This window comes from Carcharhinus amblyrhynchos, unplaced genomic scaffold (genome assembly GCF_965287045.1).
Source record: "Carcharhinus amblyrhynchos unplaced genomic scaffold, sCarAmb.v2.hapA scaffold_39, whole genome shotgun sequence".
NCBI lineage: Eukaryota > Metazoa > Chordata > Chondrichthyes > Carcharhiniformes > Carcharhinidae > Carcharhinus > Carcharhinus amblyrhynchos.
In genome coordinates, this window is record NW_027649780.1 from 7,954,622 (window position 1) to 7,973,978 (window position 19,357).

Here is a 19,357-nt window from a genome sequence, read left to right on the forward strand (position 1 = left end):
TAGGATAGAGGTGGAGAGACGCTTCCCGCTCAGAAAGGACAGTAGGACTAGGGGGCACAGCCTCAAGATAAAGGGGGGGCGGTTTAGAACGGAGTTGAGGAGGAACTTCTTCACTCAAAGGGTGGTGAATCTCTGGAATTCTCTGCCCGTTGAAGTGGTGGAGGCTGCCTCGCTAAATATTTTTAAGACACGGGTTGATAGGTTTTTGATAAGAGAGGGGATTAAGGGTTATGGCGAGAGGGCGGGAATGTGGAACTGAGCCACGACAGATCAGCCATGATCTTATTGAATGGCGGGGCAGGCTCGAAGGGTTAGATGGCCTACTCCTGCTTCTATTTCTTATGTTCTTATGTTCAAATCCCTTTCCTACTTCTCTCTATCTTCTGTCACAGTGTCCAGAGTCTTGTGTCCAGACCGTGTGGTAGATTTCCTACCCTGAAGGATATCAGTGAACCCACTGGGTTTTTATGACAGTCCAGCAGTTTTTATGATCACTTTTTTCCTAGTGCCAGCCCCACAAATGACCAGATTCATTCAGCTCAATTTCACAACCTGCCTTTGTGTTTTTATGGGTTCTCTCTCACTTTTTTTTCTGTTTTAAATCAATTTCACAGGGTTTTAGAAGAGGAGGATTTGCAGTTGGGAAACTGAAACCAAATATTATATCAAAGCCTGGTGGAGCTAACCAATTTATTGTAACCTGAATATCAGTGTGTTTCGAACATGGAAGGAAATAGCACCATTCATAATGAAGAGAAACTGTACACGTGTTCTGTGTGTGGACAAGACTTCAACCAATCATCCAGTCTTTCAGAACATAATTGCAGTCACAACAGGGAGAAGCTGTGGAAATGTGGGGACTGTGGGAAGGAATTTGATTACCCATCCCAGCTGGAGATTCATCAGCGCAGTCACACTGGGGAGAGACCGTTCACCTGCTCCCAGTGTGGGAAGGGATTCACTCAGTCAAACAGCTTACATGTTCACCAGAGAACTCACACTGAGGAGAGACCATTTACCTGCCCCCAATGTGGGAAGGGATTCACTACCTCATCCCATCTGCAGAAACATCAGCGAATTCACACTGGGGAGAGGCCGTTCACCTGCTCTGTGTGTGGGAAGGGATTCACTCAGTCTTCTAACCTCGCGTTACACCAGCGAATTCACACTGGGGAGAGGCCATTCACTTGCTCTCAGTGTGGGAAGAGATTTGCTCAGTCAGCCACCCTCTTCACACACCAGCGGATTCACACTGATGAGAGACCTTTTAAATGTCCAGACTGTGGAAAATGCTTTAAAAATTCTGTAAATCTGCACTATCATCAACGTGTTCACACTAATGAGAAACCATTCAGGTGCTCTCACTGTGGGACTGGGTTCAAGCAATCATCACAACTGACTGTACACCAGCGCACTCACACTAGGGAGAGACCGTTCACCTGTTCCCAGTGTGGGAATGGATTTGCTCACTCATCCACTCTGCTGACACACCAGCGAATTCACACTGGGGAGAAGCCGTTCATTTGTTCCAAGTGTGGAAAGGGATTCAATCAGTCATCCAATCTGCTGAGACACCAGCGAGTTCACAAGTAGCTGTTGTGATTGGATTTTGCTGTTTTCATGTTCAGACTGTTGAACCTTTGGGTCTGTTTCTGCTGAATTGAAAAGTGATTCCAGCTCTGTTATAGGTGTTGTTATAATTGGTCTTAAAGGGGAGGATATGGGATCAGGAAACTCGCACAGAACATCAGATCAGGATTGGATGAAATTGCACAATGTATTATAACCTGAACAGCAAAAAATTTTGAATGTGGAAGAAAATAGCACCATTTTCATTATCTAAAAGTCGCAAGATCTGGGGAAGATTCCAGTAGATTGCAAAATAGCAAATGTAACTCCTTTACTCAAAAAAAGGAAGAAGGCAAAAAAGAAACTAAAGGCCACTAAATCTAAAATCTGATGTAGGGAAAATATTAAAGCTTTATTAACGATATCATGAGAATGAGAAAAAGTCAGACAATAAGAGAGAGTCAACACGGTTTGAGAAAGGGATATCATATTCAACCTATTTATTGGAGTTCTTTGAAGGAGTCACATATGCTTTGGATAAACGGGGTTAGTTGGCTGGGTGGCTGGTTTGTGATGCACAGCGATACCAACAGCACAGGTTCAATTGTCATGCCAACCAAGGTTATTCATGAAGGTGCTGTCTCCTCAATTTTGCCCCTCACCTGAGGTGTGGTGATCTAAGATGATGAAAGGTATGGATAAAGTAGACGTGGAGCAGATGCTTCCTCTTCTGGGGCATTCTAGGATGAGCAGTCTAGTCTTAGGATAAGGGGTAACAAATTTAAAACAGAGTTGAAGAGGAACTGCTTCTCCCAAAGGGTTGTGAATCTGTGGAATTCACATTGCAGTGGATGGTGGGACAGTGAGAAAATTTAAGGAGGAGTTAAACAGATTTTTAATTGGTAATGAGTTGAAGTGTTTTGGGGAGAAGGCAGGAAAATAGGGATGAGGAGCATTTCAGCCGTGACCGAATGATGGAATAGACTCAGTTGGCCGAATGGTCCAATTCTGCTCCTATATCTTATGAATTTATGATCCTCAGGTTAAGTGACCATCAGTCAGCTCTCCCTCTCAGTGAGACATCTGGGAGATGGTGACTTTATATATTGGTAAATGGGGCAGCAAAGGTGAATGTACTGTACTTAGATTTCCAAAATGCATTTGATAAGCTGCCACATCAAAGCTTAATACGGAAAATAGAATCTCACAGTGTAGAGGGGTAACATGACATGGAAAGAAGATTGGCGAGCTAACAGGAAACAGAGTTGGCTCACATGGATCTTTATCTGGTTGGCAGGATGTGACAAGTGATGTGCCAAAGCGATCAGACCTGGGATCCCGACACTTAACAATTTATATAAATGACTTGGATGCAAGCATGGTCGCTAAATTTGCTGAGGAGAAAATAAGTTATGAAGAGGATGTAAGGAATGTAGATAGGTTCAGCTAATGGGCAAAGATTTGGCAAATTGAGTATAACATAGGCAAATGTGGAATTATCAATTTTGGCTGGAATTCCTGCCAAATTTTAAAAAAACATTAAATCGTGAGAGATTGCAGAAGTCTGAGATTCAGAAGGATCTGGGCGTCCTAATGCATGAATCACAAAAGGCTGGAATGCAAGTACAACAAGTAATCAGGAAAGTTAATAGAATGTTGTTGTTTATTCTGAGGAAATTGGTTACAAAAGGAGTGAGCTTATGTTTCAGTCATACAGGACACTGGTGACACCACATCTGGAGTGTTATTAAAGTACTGAACTCCTTCTTTAGGAAAATGTAAATGCATTGGAAGCAGTTCAGAGAATGCCTACATTTACTCAGTCTTCCAACCTCACGTTACACCAGCGAATTCACACTGGGGAGAGACCATTCACCTGCTCCGATTATGGGAAAACATTCACTCAGTCATCCCACCTGCAGACACACCAGCGGGTTCACACCAGGGAGAGACCATTTACCTGCTCTCAGTGTGGGAAGAGATTCAGTAATTCATCCAACCTGCGGACACACCAGCAAGTTCACACTGGGGGCAGACCATTTACCTGCTGTGTGTAGGGGAAGGGATTCACTAAATCATCACAACTGCTGAGACACCAGCGAGTTCACAAGCAATGACAGGGATTCGATTCTGCTGTTAATCACATCCAGGACTGAACCATGATCTCTGACAGTTGGTGAAATGGGAGGGTCGGAGGGTTTCTTTCTACTGGACTGGCCGGTCTTGCTTCCAGTGGGCTGATGCTGTTTGAGCCTGAGAAAGCACATTTCCATTGGAATGATCCACAAAAGCTAAAGACAACAATTAATCTATCCCACACAGTAAAGAGTGTTTATCCTACCGCTACAGGTTGATCTAAAATAAATACATTTGTCTCTGTTCCATTGAGTCTACAGCACAGGGCCAGGCCAGTCAGCTGAATTGGTCTGTGTCATGTTCTCATGTTCAAAGGCCGATGATATTCAAGTCCTGATGAACTGAGTGACTTTGTCAGATTTTGATGTTTGGTTTGACTTTCCTGACCGTGAATCTTTCAAATAAATAATCTGTAAAATGAATTTAAGACAGAATCAAAGAAATATAAAAGAGAATCCACAAAAACACACAGGCAGGTTGTGAAATAGAACTAAATTAATCTTGTCATTTGTGGGGCCAGCCCTCGGAAAAAGTGACCCTGAAAACTGCTGGCTTCTCATAAAAACTCAACTGGTTCACTAATGTCCTTTAGGAAAGGGAACCTGCCACCCAGTCTGGGTGTACACAAGACTCTAACTTCCATGGGAGGAGGGAGAGAGGCGAAGGAGAGGGTAAAAGAGATGAACTTCAGAGATCTGCAAATAAATTTGAATTTCAAAAGAATCTCCTAAACCCATAACTCCACCCACTGGAAAGATAAGAGCAGCTGGTACCTGGGAAAACCATCACCTCCAAGACACACACCAGCGAGTTCAGACTGGGGAGAGAACAGACGCCTGCTCCACACGTGAGAAAGATACAATTGATTATCCAATAGGCTGACACACCAGCGAGTTCAGCAGTGATTTCTGGGGTTGGATTCTGTTGTTGCTGCTGTTAATGACATCCAAAACTGAACTCTGTTCATTCTGATAGTTTGGGTTTGTTTCTGTTGATGTTTATAATCTCTGTAACTGGACTGGATGTTTAATATTCTGGAACTTAGCTTGTGCTTGTAACTCTTACTCTTCTAATAAAGTATCTTTCTTTAATCCATAACAAATAGTGATTGACTTGTAAATTTTTCAACGGAGTCAGAGCAGAGGAATAACTTCTCCCAGTGTGAATTTGCTGGGTGTATTGTGAGGTGAGATAATCGCCTGAACTCAGTCCCCAAGTGTGAGCATCTGAATGGTCTCTCATCAGTGTGAATACATTGATGGGATATCACTTCTCTGGAACTTTCACAGCTTTTCTCATAGTCTGGGCAATTAAAAACTCATTCCAGAATGTGAACTTGTTTGTGTGTCATATGGCAGGATGACTGAATGAATCCCTTCCCACTCTGCAGCATTTGCACCATCTGCCTCCAGTTTGAATATGTCAGTGAACCAACAGGTTGGATGATGGAGTGAATCCCGTCCAACACACGCAGTAGGTGAATGCACACCTCCCGCCCCTGCCCACCCCCACCCCCCTGGTGTGACTACACAATGAGTTTCCAGTCCAGACAGGTAACTGAATCCCTGGTCACAGCCTTAACTTTTCCACAGTTTCTCTCCAGAATATATATCTCCATTTAAAACTGAGATGTGCAGAAATGTCTTCTCACAGAGGGTGGTGAATCTCTGGAATTCTCTGCCCCAAAGGGTGATGGAGGCTGGATCACTATAAGTATTAAATGGAGGTAGATGAATATTTGATAGATCGGGAATAGAGGGCTATGGGGAAATGGCACAGTAAAAGGGTTGAAGCTGGCACAGATTAACCATGATCGGATTGAATGGCGGGACCGGCTTGAAGGGCCTGGTGGTCACTCTTGCTTTTATTTTTCATGATCAGTTGCTGCAAGTCCCCAATTTCCCCCAGAATGAGAAAAGAAATGGAAAGGGGGAGAAAAGAAAGTGTTTTACTCACAGATGGTGAAGACAGGAGGAAGTTTGAGTCTGTCTGATCAGAGAGAGGAGCAGCATCTTTGCTGGGCAACGATGAGCAACTGAACAAACTCTTTGTCCCCCCTTGTCTGAATGCAGAAGTTGGACAGAGTCCTTCCGGTACAACAGAGTTCCCATTGGTCAATCCTCCGCAAACAGACAATCAGGGGCGGAGCCCCACGTGGGGGTGGGCGGGACTTTGCCCTCCAGCCGCGCTGAGCTGCTGTCCAATGGGAAAGGCTGAAAGAGCCGGACAGACAATGGTCGGGGCGCCGGCTTTGTCCCGGGCCCCGCCCCACACCCACACATGCGCATTCACACAAAATCTGCACATGCGCACTTCTGATTCACGGCCTCACCAGCTATGGCCAATGGGAAGAATCGGAGGACCGGAAGGACTGTGGTCCTCCAGCCAATCAGAGCTTGGGCTTTTTGTGAATGAAGATTGCGCTTCAGGCAGATTCAAACTTCCTCCTGTCTCCAACATCTGTGAGTAAAACACTTTCTTTTCTCATTCTGAGGGAAATTGGTGACTTGCAACAACTGAAATGAAAGGAAGTGAATCCTGGGAAGGTGCAGACTCAGGAAAGATTGGCCCAGGTCTCTCTCTCTCTCTTTCTTAAAGACATTGACATAGAAACATAGACGATAGGAGCAGGAGGAAGCCATTTGGCCCTTTGAGCCTTCTCTGCCATTCATTACAATCATTCCTGATCATCCAACTCATAGCTGAATCCTGCTTTCTACCCACAACATTTGATCCCATTCGTCCCAAGTGCTATATCTATCCGCTTTTGAATAAGTTCAATGTTTTGGCATCAACTACTTCCTGTGATCATGAATTCCAGAGGCTCACCACTCTTTGGGTGAAGAAATGTCTCCTCACCTCCATCCTAAATGGTCTACCCTGAATCCTCAGACTGAGACCCTTTTTTCTTGACCCCCCACCCCCGCCACCATTGGCACCATTCTCCCTGTATCTATCCTGTCTAGACCTGTTAGAATTTTATAAGTCTCTTTGAGATCCCCCCTCATTTATCTGAACTCCAGCGAAAATAATCCTAACTTAGTCAATCTCTACTCATACATCGATCCTGCCATTTGCTGAATCAGCCTGGGAAACATCCTTTGCTCCTTCGGCTTGACAAATTTATTTGTCTGGCTAAAAGGATGGCCTTTTTCCTAATGTTCACAATTAAAGGGCATTTTCCCCAGGAATTGGCTGACATTTAAGGGGACAGTAAATTAATATTGGACAGAGATATGTCCAGTGTTGTAATATGGTACAGGTTAGATTTATTATTTGTTTCTGTTATGAAGTGCTTTTATTGTTATTTCTTGCATTGTATTATAATGCTGTAGCTATCTTATACATTTCCAGTCATTGAGTCATTACAGCACAGAAGGAATCCATTTGGTAACTCGAATCCATGCTGAGTCTCTGTATAACATCCCAGTCCCATTCCCCCTCTATATCCCCGTTCTCCTGAAAGTTTATTTCCTTCAAGTGTCCATCCAGTTTAATTTTTAAATAGAATCCATAGACTTGTAATATGGAACTGTAGCTATGTTATATATTTCCAGACATCTCTTCCCTCAGAGGGCTGTAAGTTTTTTGGATTTGTCTTCCACAGGGACCCGTGGAGGCTGAGGATCATTGAATATAGTCCAGGATGAGTTGGACTGATTTTTGATTGACAAGGGTGTCAATGGTTATGGGGAACAGACAAGAAGATGGAGCAAAAGCTAAGATATGGGGGGATTTCTTCACTCAAGGATGTGGTGAAGCTTTGAAATTCTCAACTGCTGAGGACAGTGGAATCTCAGTCATCAAGTATTTTCAGGGGAGAGATTGATTCATTTCTAGATATTGAAGATATCAAGGGATATGGGTTTAGCGTGGGGAGGACGATGCTGAGGTAGATGAGCCAATGATTTCATTGAATGATTTAAAAGGCTCAATGGGCCAAATGGCCGACTGCAGCTCCTATTTGTTATGGTCTCTGTGTCCAGGACAGGAAGCAGTGAGCATGGATCTGTCAATCAGTCTCAATGAGCACCTTCAGTAGAATTGGGAGGGTGAATATTAGATACAGCAGATTGAGAATGGAGGGAGAGTGTTGGGATGGAGAATGACAACGGAAAGAATGTTCCATAGAAACTAGAATTATCTGTTCTGAATTTCTATCCTGTTCTGACATTGATGACTTTTGCAGACTTGTTTTGCAGGATATTGAAAGAGGAATCACAGGCAAAAATCTCAACCGTCACGTCCAGATCCAACAGAGTCATATTCCTTGGGATCTGAATATCATTGGTCTTTGAATCCAGAAGGAAAAATTATTGTCTGATCTGTCGATTTGAATAGATTTCAAATGTCAGTGTGACTGGAAAAGCACCAACACAGTGCCACACTCGAGTGAGTGTTCCAGCGCACTGACGAAAGAGCTTTAACCAGTTACACAGCCCGAATAAATATCACACCATTCACAGCGGAAGAGACTGTACTCGTGTTGTGTGTGTGTGGACAAGGCTTTAACTGATTGTCCAAACAAGGCAGGGGCAAGGATACCTGCACCATGGAGAATCCATGGAAATGTGCAGACTGTGGGAAGAGGTACAGATCCCCATCTCTGCTGGATGCTCATCGACGCAGCCACACTGGGGAGAGGCCATTCATTTGCCCTCAGTGTGGGAAGGGATTCACTCTGTCATCCAGCCTGCAGAGACACCGGCAAGTTCACACTGGGGAGAGACTGTTCACCTGCTCTCAGTGTGGGAGGGGATTCACTCGGTTATCTACTCTGCAGACACACCAGCGCATTCACACTGGGGAGAGACCATTCACCTGCTCTCAGTGTGGGGAGGGATTTACTCAGTCATCCAACCTGCGGAGACACCAGCGAGGTCACACTGGGGAGAAGCCATTCATCTGCTCTGTGTGTGGAGAGGGATTTACTGAGTCATCCAACCTGCGGAGGCACCAGCGAGTTCACACTGGGGAGAGACCATTCACCTGCTCTCAGTGTGGGAAGGGATTCAGTCAATTATCCGACCTGCAAACACACCAGCGAATTCACACTGGGGAGAGACCATTCACCTGCACTCAGTGTGGGAAGGGATTTGCTCGGTCATCCAGCTGGTGGAGACACCAGCGAGTTCACACTGGGGAGAGGCCGTTTACCTGCCCTCAGTGTGGGAAGGGATTCAGAGTTTCATTTTTGCTGCTGAAACACCAACAAGTTCATGAGTGATTACATGAGGGTTGGATTCTGCTGTTACTGTTTAAGCTCAAAATTACATTTGGATTTTGTTCATTCTCACAGCTGGTCAATGGAGAAGGTTTCTTTCTGCTGGACTGGCTAATCCACAACTTTGCCTCCAATGGGCTGATGCTCTTTGAGCTTTATTGCGAATACCTGGTTTCAAATTTCATAAGGATCACAAGAGTGTCTGGTGTTAGGAAGGTCAGAGATATTTAGTCAACATTTCTGTTTGAAACCCCCCAAATGTCCATCCAATTTTCCTTGTTCAGTGTCTCCATTTCCTCCACCCTCATAGGCAGTGAGTTCCAGGTCATTACCGTTCGCTGCATCAAAATATTCTCCCTCGCATGCCCACCACCACCACCACCCTGCCACCCGCCACCGCACTTCTGACCCGAAACCTTCAATCCGTGTCCCTCTCATCGTTATCCAATCAGCTAATAGGAACAGATTTTCTTTGTCCACCTTATCTAAACCAGTTAGAGTCTTGTCCACCTCTATCAAATCTCCCCTCAACCTCCTTTGCTCCAAGGGGACCAACCCCAGCCTGACATTGACAATAAAGAACAAACTAACAGAATATGTTAATACCTGAAATCAAATGGGAATGTTGAATTTGTTTTAAAGATATTGTGAACGTATTGTCCTGGACAATAAAGGAATTGGAATAACTCACCTTGGGTGTGGTTGAGTGAAATATATCAATCTGGAATTACCTACAGTCTTGTGGAAGTCTGGAATGTGTGGCTGGAAATCCTTAACAGCACTGTGAGTGTACTTTGGGCATTGTAGCAGTTTAAGAAGACAGTGTTGGGGTTGACCATGGCTGAAGCAGCTACATACAGCCACATATTCTGTTATAATTGAAGGACTGCAGATTGAATGTGAAGCATTATGGGACACTATCTTGACCACATTCCTGTGACTGCTCAATTTCTGCAATCATGGGCTATTAAAGCTGCTTAGCAGGGCCCCTCTTATCAGCATGTAGGTAGCGGATCTGAGTAATCGACTGCTAACAGAATAGTCTGGGATGTGGTGGAGATCAGAAAGTCCTGAGTCTAGTGGTTCATTGTGATGGCATAAAGTCTGTTGTTATAAGGTGTGTGGTCCACATGATGAGATGGTCCAAAGCTGTCCATGAGCTGATCACACAGCCACATGATGCCTGATTGTTAGCTTGATTGGATATGTCTCTAATTGATTCATATTGTGATTGGTTCATAACCAGCCAGGATGGGCTGCAATAAATGAATAAGAATGTGTGATTTTCTAAGTTCAGGGTACAGTTTGCATGGTCAGACTATTTGATGATTGGAACAGATCTGGGTGTCGAGCGGTTTGTCTTCAATCATTCTTCACGAACGTGGCCAAGTTTTAGACTGTAAGATATATGTGCAGATTTAGGCCTGGGCACTAGGGCCTGGAGGGGAGCAGAAACATGAAGCTCCGCCTACTCGCCGTTGTGTCACCAAGACACTGCGCATGCGCTCTCGTCTCCGCTGAATCAAGATGGTGGCCTTTAACCTGTCCCTCGTCTCAGGAAAAAGACCGGAAGCTGCAAACACAGAACTACGGGCTCATTTTCGAGATTTGAGGCCGTTACCAGATATTTAGAAACCCTCTACGTCCATCCGCCGGTTTCATTGCTCTCGCTATGTTTCCCCATCCTCACCGGCTGCTGATGATACAGAGGAAGTTCTCTCCGATTGCTGTCACCCACACTGCACGTGCTGCAAACGCCGTTGCTTACTGCGCATGCGAACCGCTTCCCGTGCGTTGGATGGGGACGCTTCATCTCCGCCTCTCTTTCACTCCGATTGGTTGGAGGATCAGTCACTCTCGTTCGGTCTTCCAGCCCCGCCCCTCTTCCTATTGGCCCCGAGCTGCCGTCAATCAGTCCCCGGACATTGTGATGTGGATCATGCGCAGTGTCATTGCTGTCCTTGGCGCTTGTTTGTCCCGGAGAAGCGGAGTCAGCGTTAGGCGGTGGCTGGGAGGGTCTGGAAACACTTTGTGGATCCGCAAACCCTTCACAATCATTGTCAGATCCCTGGTTTGCAGCTGCGGGGCTTCTCCCTCCCTCCCGGGAACAGGCCCAGGTTAACGGCCCCATCCTGACTCAGTCACTGGAGGATGGTTCACATCAGAGGATGGGGGAGGGGACAATAAATAAGAGGTTACACTTTGGCCTCAAATCAATGAGGACTCTGATCTCTGGGAAGGAAGGAAACCCTGGGAGGTGGGCGGGGAGGATTCACAAACACCCGCTGGAGGCCCCAACACCCCCAATAAGAACATAAGAACATAAGAAATAGGAGCAGGAGTAGGCCATCTAGCCCTTCGAGCCTGCCCCGCCATTCAATAAGATCATGGCTGATCTGTTGTGGCTCAGTTCCACTTTCCCGCCCTCTCCCCATAACCCTTAATCCCCTCTCTTATCAAGAACCCATCAACCCGCTTCTTAAAAATATTTAGCGAGGCAGCCTCCACCACTTCAACGGGCAGAGAATTCCAGAGATTCACCACCCTTTGAGTGAAGAAGTTCCTCCTCAACTCCGTTCTAAACCGCCTCCCCTTTATCTTGAGGCTGTGCCCCCTAGTCCTACTGTCTTTTTTGAGCGGGAAGAGTCTCTCCACCTCTATCCTATCCATCCCATTCATCATCTTATACGTCTCAATGAGATCTCCCCTCATTCTTCTAAACTCTAACGAGTACAAGCCTAGTTTATTCAGCCTCTCCTCATAGCTCAATCCCCTCAACTCCGGTATCAGCCTAGTAAACCTCCTCTGCACTCCCTCCAGGGCCAAAATATCCTTGCGCAGGTGCGGCGCCCAAAACTGCACACAGTACTCCAGCTGCGGCCTCACCAATGCCCTATACAGCTGCAGCAAGACCTCCCTACTTTTATATTCAATCCCCCTCGCAATGAAGGCCAGCATCCCATTCGCCTTCCTGACCACCTGCTGCACCTGCAAGCTGGGTTTTTGCGACTCATGCACAAGGACCCCGAGGTCCCTCTGCACCGTCGCCTGCTGCAGTTTTTCGCCCCGTAAGTAATAGTCCTTCCTACCATTCTTCCTACCAAAGTGGACCACCTCACACTTGCCAACATTAAATTCCATTTGCCATTTCCTGGCCCATTCGCCCAGCCTATCTAGATCCTTCTGCAGACTCTCCACACCCTCCGCACAATTTGCCTTTCCCCCAATCTTGGTGTCATCAGCAAATTTCGACACCCTGCACTCGGTTCCCTCCTCCAGATCATCTATATAAATGGTAAATAGCTGAGGCCCCAGCACCGACCCCTGGGGCACCCCACTAGTCACCAACCGCCAATCCGAATAGCACCCATTGACCCCCACTCTCTGCCTCCTATTTGACAACCAATCCTCTATCCACGCTAACACCCTACCCCCAACTCCATGTCCCCTGACCTTCTGCAATAACCTCTTGTGAGGTACCTTGTCAAACGCCTTCTGAAAATCCAGAAAGACCACATCCACCGGCTCTCCTCTATCCACTGCCCTAGACACATCCTCATAGAACTCCAGTAAATTTGTCAGACACGACTTCCCTTTAATGAAACCGTGTTGCGTCCGAAGACCCATTGGTTTTATTGTCAGTCTGCAGACAGAAGGTGGAGAACTGAACACAGACAGAGGAGAACATAAGAACATAAGAAATAGGAGCAGGAGTAGGCCATCTAGCCCTTCGAGCCTGCCCCGCCATTCAATAAGATCATGGCTGATCTGTTGTGGCTCAGTTCCACTTTCCCGCCCTCTCCCCATAACCCTTAATCCCCTCTCTTATCAAGAACCCATCAACCCGCTTCTTAAAAATATTTAGCGAGGCAGCCTCCACCACTTCAACGGGCAGAGAATTCCAGAGATTCACCACCCTTTGAGTGAAGAAGTTCCTCCTCAACTCCGTTCTAAACCGCCTCCCCTTTATCTTGAGGCTGTGCCCCCTAGTCCTACTGTCTTTTTTGAGCGGGAAGAGTCTCTCCACCTCTATCCTATCCATCCCATTCATCATCTTATACGTCTCAATGAGATCTCCCCTCATTCTTCTAAACTCTAACGAGTACAAGCCTAGTTTATTCAGCCTCTCCTCATAGTTCAATCCCCTCAACTCCGGTATCAGCCTAGTAAACCTCCTCTGCACTCCTTCCAGGGCCAAAATATCCTTGCGCAGGTGCGGCGCCCAAAACTGCACACAGTACTCCAGCTGCGGCCTCACCAATGCCCTATACAGCTGCAGCAAGACCTCCCTACTTTTATATTCAATCCCCCTCGCTATGAAGGCCAGCATCCCATTCGCCTTCCTGACCACCTGCTGCACCTGCAAGCTGGGTTTTTGCGACTCATGCACAAGGACCCCGAGGTCCCTCTGCACCGTCGCCTGCTGCAGTTTTTCGCCACGTAAGTAATAGTCCTTCCTACCATTCTTCCTACCAAAGTGGACCACCTCACACTTGCCAACATTAAATTCCATTTGCCATTCACACCCTCCGCACAATTTGCCTTTCCCCCAATCTTGGTGTCATCAGCAAATTTCGACACCCTGCACTCGGTTCCCTCCTCCAGATCATCTATATAAATGGTAAATAGCTGAGGCCCCAGCACCGACCCCTGGGGCACCCCACTAGTCACCAACCGCCAATCCGAATAGCACCCATTGACCCCCACTCTCTGCCTCCTATTTGACAACCAATCCTCTATCCACGCTAACACCCTACCCCCAACTCCATGTCCCCTGACCTTCTGCAATAACCTCTTGTGAGGTACCTTGTCAAACGCCTTCTGAAAATCCAGAAAGACCACATCCACCGGCTCTCCTCTATCCACTGCCCTAGACACATCCTCATAGAACTCCAGTAAATTTGTCAGACACGACTTCCCTTTAATGAAACCGTGTTGCGTCCGCCCTATCAAGCAATTCCCTTCAAGATGCCTCGCAATTTCCTGCTTAATGACGGATTCTAACATTTTACCTACCACAGACGTTAAACTAACCGGCCTATAATTCCCCGCCTTTTGCCTGGCACCCTTCTTAAACAACGGCGTAACATTAGCCGTTTTCCAATCTTCCGGCACTTCCCCGGAATCCAGCGACGTCTGGAAAATAACCACCAAGGCATCCACTATCACCTCCGCCATTTCTTTCAGAACCCTCGGATGCATTCCATCCGGTCCTGGGGACTTGTCCACAATCAGCCCCTCCAGTCTGTCGAGCACCGCCTCTCTAGTAACAGTAATGTCATTAAGACCCTCCAGTCCTACCACCTTTCCATCGCTAACACCCGGCAAATTATTCACGTCCTCCTCCGTGAAGACAGAAACAAAAAAGTTATTCAAGACCTTAGCCATATCCCCATCCCCTACCACTAGCTCCCCTTTCTCATCCTCTAAAGGACCAACGTTCACCCTAGCCAGCCTCTTCCTTTTTATATATTTATAAAAACTCTTGCTATCCTTTTTTATATTAAGTGCTAGCCCAGCCTCATAGCTTCTCCTACCCTCCTTTATCAACTTCTTTGTCAATCTTTGTTGACATTTAAACCTTTCCCAATCCTCTTCTCGCCCACTACTCTTAGCTACTCTAAATTCCTCCGCTTTTAATTTAACACTTTCCTTCACCTCCTTCGTTATCCACGGCTTATTACCTCTCTTCCTACTGTCCTTTTTAACCATCGGAATAAATTTCTGCTGAGCACCAAGAAAGATCTCCTTAAAGATCCTCCACTGCTCCTCAGCAGACCTACCTTCCAACGCACTCCCCCAGTCCACATTCGCCAATTCTTCTCTCATCCTACCATACTCCCCTCTATTCAAACAAAGGACACGTGTCCGGGAACCCACTTTCTCCTCCTCCATCTGCACCAGAAACTCCACCATACAATGATCACTCTCTCCAAGAGGATCCTTCACCGCAAGGTCCCTAATTCTACCCGCCTCATTACATAGCACCAGATCCAAGATAGCTCGCTCCCTCGTCGGCTCCAACACACACTGTTCAAGGAAATTATCCCGGCAGCATTCCAGGAACTCCTCCTCGAGCCCACCTCGTCCAACATGGGTCGACCAATCAATATGCAGATTGAAATCTCCCATAACTACTGCCGTCCCATTCCTGCACGCCGCACTTATTTGCGTGTTAACAGCCCGCCCCACCTCCAGATCATTATTCGGGGGCCTATAGACGACACCCACCAGCGTCTTCCTCCCTTTGCTGTTCCTAATCTCCACCCACAACGATTCCACTTTCTGCTCTTTGGCTCCGATATCATCCCTTGCTACCACCTTGATACTATCCTTAATCAGCAGAGCTACGCCACCCCCTCTTTCCTCCTGCCTATCCTTCCTAAACACTTGATAGCCCTGTACATTCATCTCCCAGTCCCTGTCACCTTGCAGCCACGTCTCTGTAATGGCCACCAGATCGTATCCATTTGTGTTGATCTGCGCCACCAGCTCATCCACTTTATTCCGAATGCTTCGTGCATTCAGATAAAGCGCTTTCATCCCAGCCTTCACCTGGACCCTATTTGCCGTAACGCCACCAATTGGGACATCCTCGGCCTCTTCCCTTACCTGTACCCTATCCTTAACTTTAGACCTCGTAGCGTCACCTACCCTCGCACCCTCCCCCCCCCTAATTAGTTTAAAGCCCTGTCTACAGTCCTCTTTACTCGATTCGCCAACACTCTGGTCCCAGCACGATTCAGACCAACCCCATCCCGCCCGAACAAGTCCCACCTACCCCAATACTGGTGCCAATGCCCCATAAATTCAAACCCATTCCTCCCACACCAATCCCTGAGCCACCCATTCACTTCCTTTATCCTGTCAACCCTACGCCCGTCTGCACTCAGTTCAGGCAGTAGCCCAGAGACGACCACCTTGTCGGTTCTACTTTTTAATTCCATTCCCAGCTTCTCATACTCCCTCCCCAGATCCTCAGTCCGCACTTTGCCTACGTCGCCGGCACCCACATGTACTACAACGACCGGGTTCTCACCCTCCCACTCCAGGTTCCTCTGCAGCCCAGCTGCGACATCCTGTACCCGAGCACCAGGCAGACAACACACCCTTCTGTGCACTTTGTCATTGTGACAAAGGACAGTGTCAATACTCTTCACCCCACTATCTCCAATCACTACTACGTTCCTTTTCCCCTTCTCTTTGCCTATGTCCTGCTGCATCACTGTACCGTGTGCAGTTTGCTCACCAACCTCACCTGCCTCGTCCTCTTCCAGACTGGAAGCAAGAACCTCAAACCTGTTATGCAGATTAAGAGGCTGAGGCCTCCGCTCCTCACCCCCCTTCCTCCTCCTCCCAGCAGCCCCCTTTTGTCCCTGACCCTTAGATTTAGCCAGTCTAGGGGCACCCTCTCTCCCCTTGATGAGCCTCAGTGTCTGTAGCTCAGAGGCCAGCTCATCCACCTTGAGCTGGAGCTCCTCCAGCAACCTGCACTTACTGCAGACATGGTAACTGGGAAGGACCCTGGGGTCCGCCAGTTCCCACATCATACAGAAACCACACATCACATGCCCCTCCATTATTCACTGTAATTTTTTATGGGGAAAAAATTTTTTTCCTTGTTTCTTGCTGTAGTAGTTTTGAAAAAATTTTTTTTCCGTGTTTTTTTCAAACAAACTCACCTGGCCTTTTTCCCTCCAAGCCCTTTTTGATATTAAGCCCTATTAACTCACTCTGCTTCCCCCTCACTCCGCTGCCCGCTCAGACGCTGCCCGCTGTCTACACCAGGCCTCCTTTTAAACCTGGCGCTGATTTAAAGCAGGCTGGTCCACAAATGCCTTTTCACCACACCCTCAGAATTCTTAAAGCAGTAAATACAATAAATAAATGCTTTAAACAGTTCTACAAAGAGTAAAGTGCTTTAAACTTATTTTAAACAGGTTTTTAACAGGTAAAATCTTAGCTCTCTCTCAGCTCCAGCAAACAATGGAAGGCTTCACCGTGTGGCCCCTTGATAATTAAAGCAGAGGGAGGGAGAAAACTGGGAGTGGAAGAAAGAAATCCTGGAGATGATGAGATGGGTTTGGATTTCAGCCCAGGGAGGAGGGAGAGTGTTTGGGACAGGGATTTATTGATTTGGGAATAAGTGAGGAAGAAATGTTCCAGAGAATTAGAATTGCCTATTCAAAATTTCTGTCCTGGACTGACAGTGATTAATTTTGTAAATTCCTTTTACAGGTGAGGTGAGGAAACATCACCTCAAAATCAGACAGAGTCTCGATTCATTAGGACTTGAATATCCTAAGACTTTGAACGTGAAAGGAGAAATGTTTGTCTTCAGCCTGGAGGAGAAGATTTCAAACATCAGTGTGACTGAAAAAGCACCAAGATACACACACACCCGAGTGAGAGTGTTTCAGTGAATTGACTGTGGAAAGAGCTTTATCCAGTTACACAGCCTTAAAAAACATCACACCATTCACAGCAAGGAAGAACTGTATACGTGTTCTGTGTGTGAATGAGGCTTCAACTGATCGTTTAACCTGGAGAGTCACAAGGACACCACACCATGGAAAAACCGTGGATATGTGGGGACTGTGGGAAAAGATTCAGTTACCCTTCCCTGTTGGAAAATCATCGGCGCAGTCACACTGGGGAGAGACCGTTCACCTGCTCTGTCTGTGGGGAGGGATTCATTCAGTCATCTGGCCTTTGGTCTCACCAGAGAATTCACACTGAGGAAAAGCTATTCATCTGCACCTCCTGTGGGAAGAGGTTCAGGCATTCTTCAGCACTCACTGTGCACCAACGCACTCACACCAGGGAGAGACCATTCATCTGCTCCGTGTGTGGGAAGGGATTCACTCAATCATTCCACCTGCTGTCACACCAGCGAGTTCATTCTGGAGAGAGGCCGTTCACCTGCTCCGACTGTGGGAAGGGATTCACTGGGTCATCCCACTTACTGTCACACCAGCGAGTTCACATTGAGGACAAACCATTCAGCTGCACTGACTGTGGAAAGAGTTTCAAACAGGCATCCTCCCTCACTGCACACCAGAGAATTCACACTGGGGAGAGACCATTTACTTGCTTTGTGTGTGGAAAGGGATTCACAGCTTTACCCACCCTGCTGAGACATCAGAAAATTCACACTGAAGAGAAGCCATTCAGCTGCACTGACTGTGGAAAGAATTTCAGGCAGTCGTCCAACCTCACTGCACACCGACGCACTCACACTGCAGAGAGACCATTCACATGCTCCGTGTGTGGGAAGGGATTCAATCGGTCATCCAACCTCTCTGCTCACCAGCGAGTTCACACAGGGGAGAGGCCATTCACTTGCTCCATGTGTGGGAAGGGATTTGCAAAGTCTTTCAACCTGCTGGCTCACCAATGCACTCACAGTAAGAGGCCATTCAACTGCTCTGTGTGTGGGAAGGGATTCACTCAGTCACAATGGCTCCTGAGACATCAGCAAGTTCACAAATGACTGCAGGGGTTGGATTCTGCTGTTTTTGCTGCTGTTCAGTATTGATAGTCTGACAATATTTTATGTCTGCTGACGTTAGCAAACCTTGTAACTAGCTGGAATTTAATATTCTGGAAGTGTCACTGATTTTCGGGGCTGCAATGTCACTTTTTAAAAGTAACACCTGTGATCTTTCCTCTTAACTGAAGAACTCCCAACAGGAGCCTGTTTAGAGTAACATTAAGAACTTTCAGAGTCATAGAGGTTTTCAGCATGGAAACAGGCCCTTCCGTCCAACTTGTCCATGCCTCTTTTTTTTAACCCCCTAAGCTAATTCCAATTGCCTACATTTGACCCATATTCCTCTATACCCATCATACCCATGTAACTATCTAAATGCTTTTTAAAAGATAAAATTGTACCTGCCTCTACTACTACCTGTGGCAAATTTTGCTTTGATTCTAATTTGATCTCTGGGGCAAAATCTACAATTCATTCTCTGAAAGATCCATCTGCAGGGCACAAAGTATTTATTTTCAATGCTTGTATTGAGATTTTCTGGAAAGCTACTCTTTGATTTTTAAGGGCTATTTTTTGGTTTCCAGGGGATCGTTTTCCATTCTCAGTAACTCCTTTATTAGTGATGTAGTCACATAGTAACATTACCTTTTGTGTTAGTTTACGTCTTTGGTTAGGATAGCACAAATACGAAGACTGTGTATATATTAAATCTTTTAAATTGGAATCTGTAAATAATATTTTTTGTGAATTTATTTTAAAAATACTCCCATACTCTCTTTCCAAATGACAATTCTAACTGTTTGACACAAGGCAACTGAATTGGGGCAGATGTTTATTGGTTCAGACAGTGGAGCAGGAAAAAACTCTCCCAATTCTGATCTTCATTGTATATGGATTTACATTAATAACCCATCAATAACCTCACTACAGCAGCT

General features: G+C 46.4%; 1 protein-coding gene across 1 annotated transcript in view; it reads left to right on the plus strand.

The window, feature by feature from the left end:
- Window positions 1-19,114, plus strand: part of LOC145363617 (uncharacterized) — a 48,228-nt gene extending 29,114 nt beyond the window's left edge. The window contains exons 6-8 of the mRNA XM_080218798.1: window positions 912-1,581; window positions 8,405-8,853; window positions 17,591-19,114. Of these exons, the coding sequence (XP_080074924.1) occupies window positions 912-1,581; window positions 8,405-8,853; window positions 17,591-18,422 (1,951 nt within the window). The 3' untranslated portion in view covers window positions 18,423-19,114. The remainder of the gene's footprint in view (window positions 1-911; window positions 1,582-8,404; window positions 8,854-17,590) is intronic.
- Window positions 19,115-19,357: the final 243 nt, after the last annotated feature.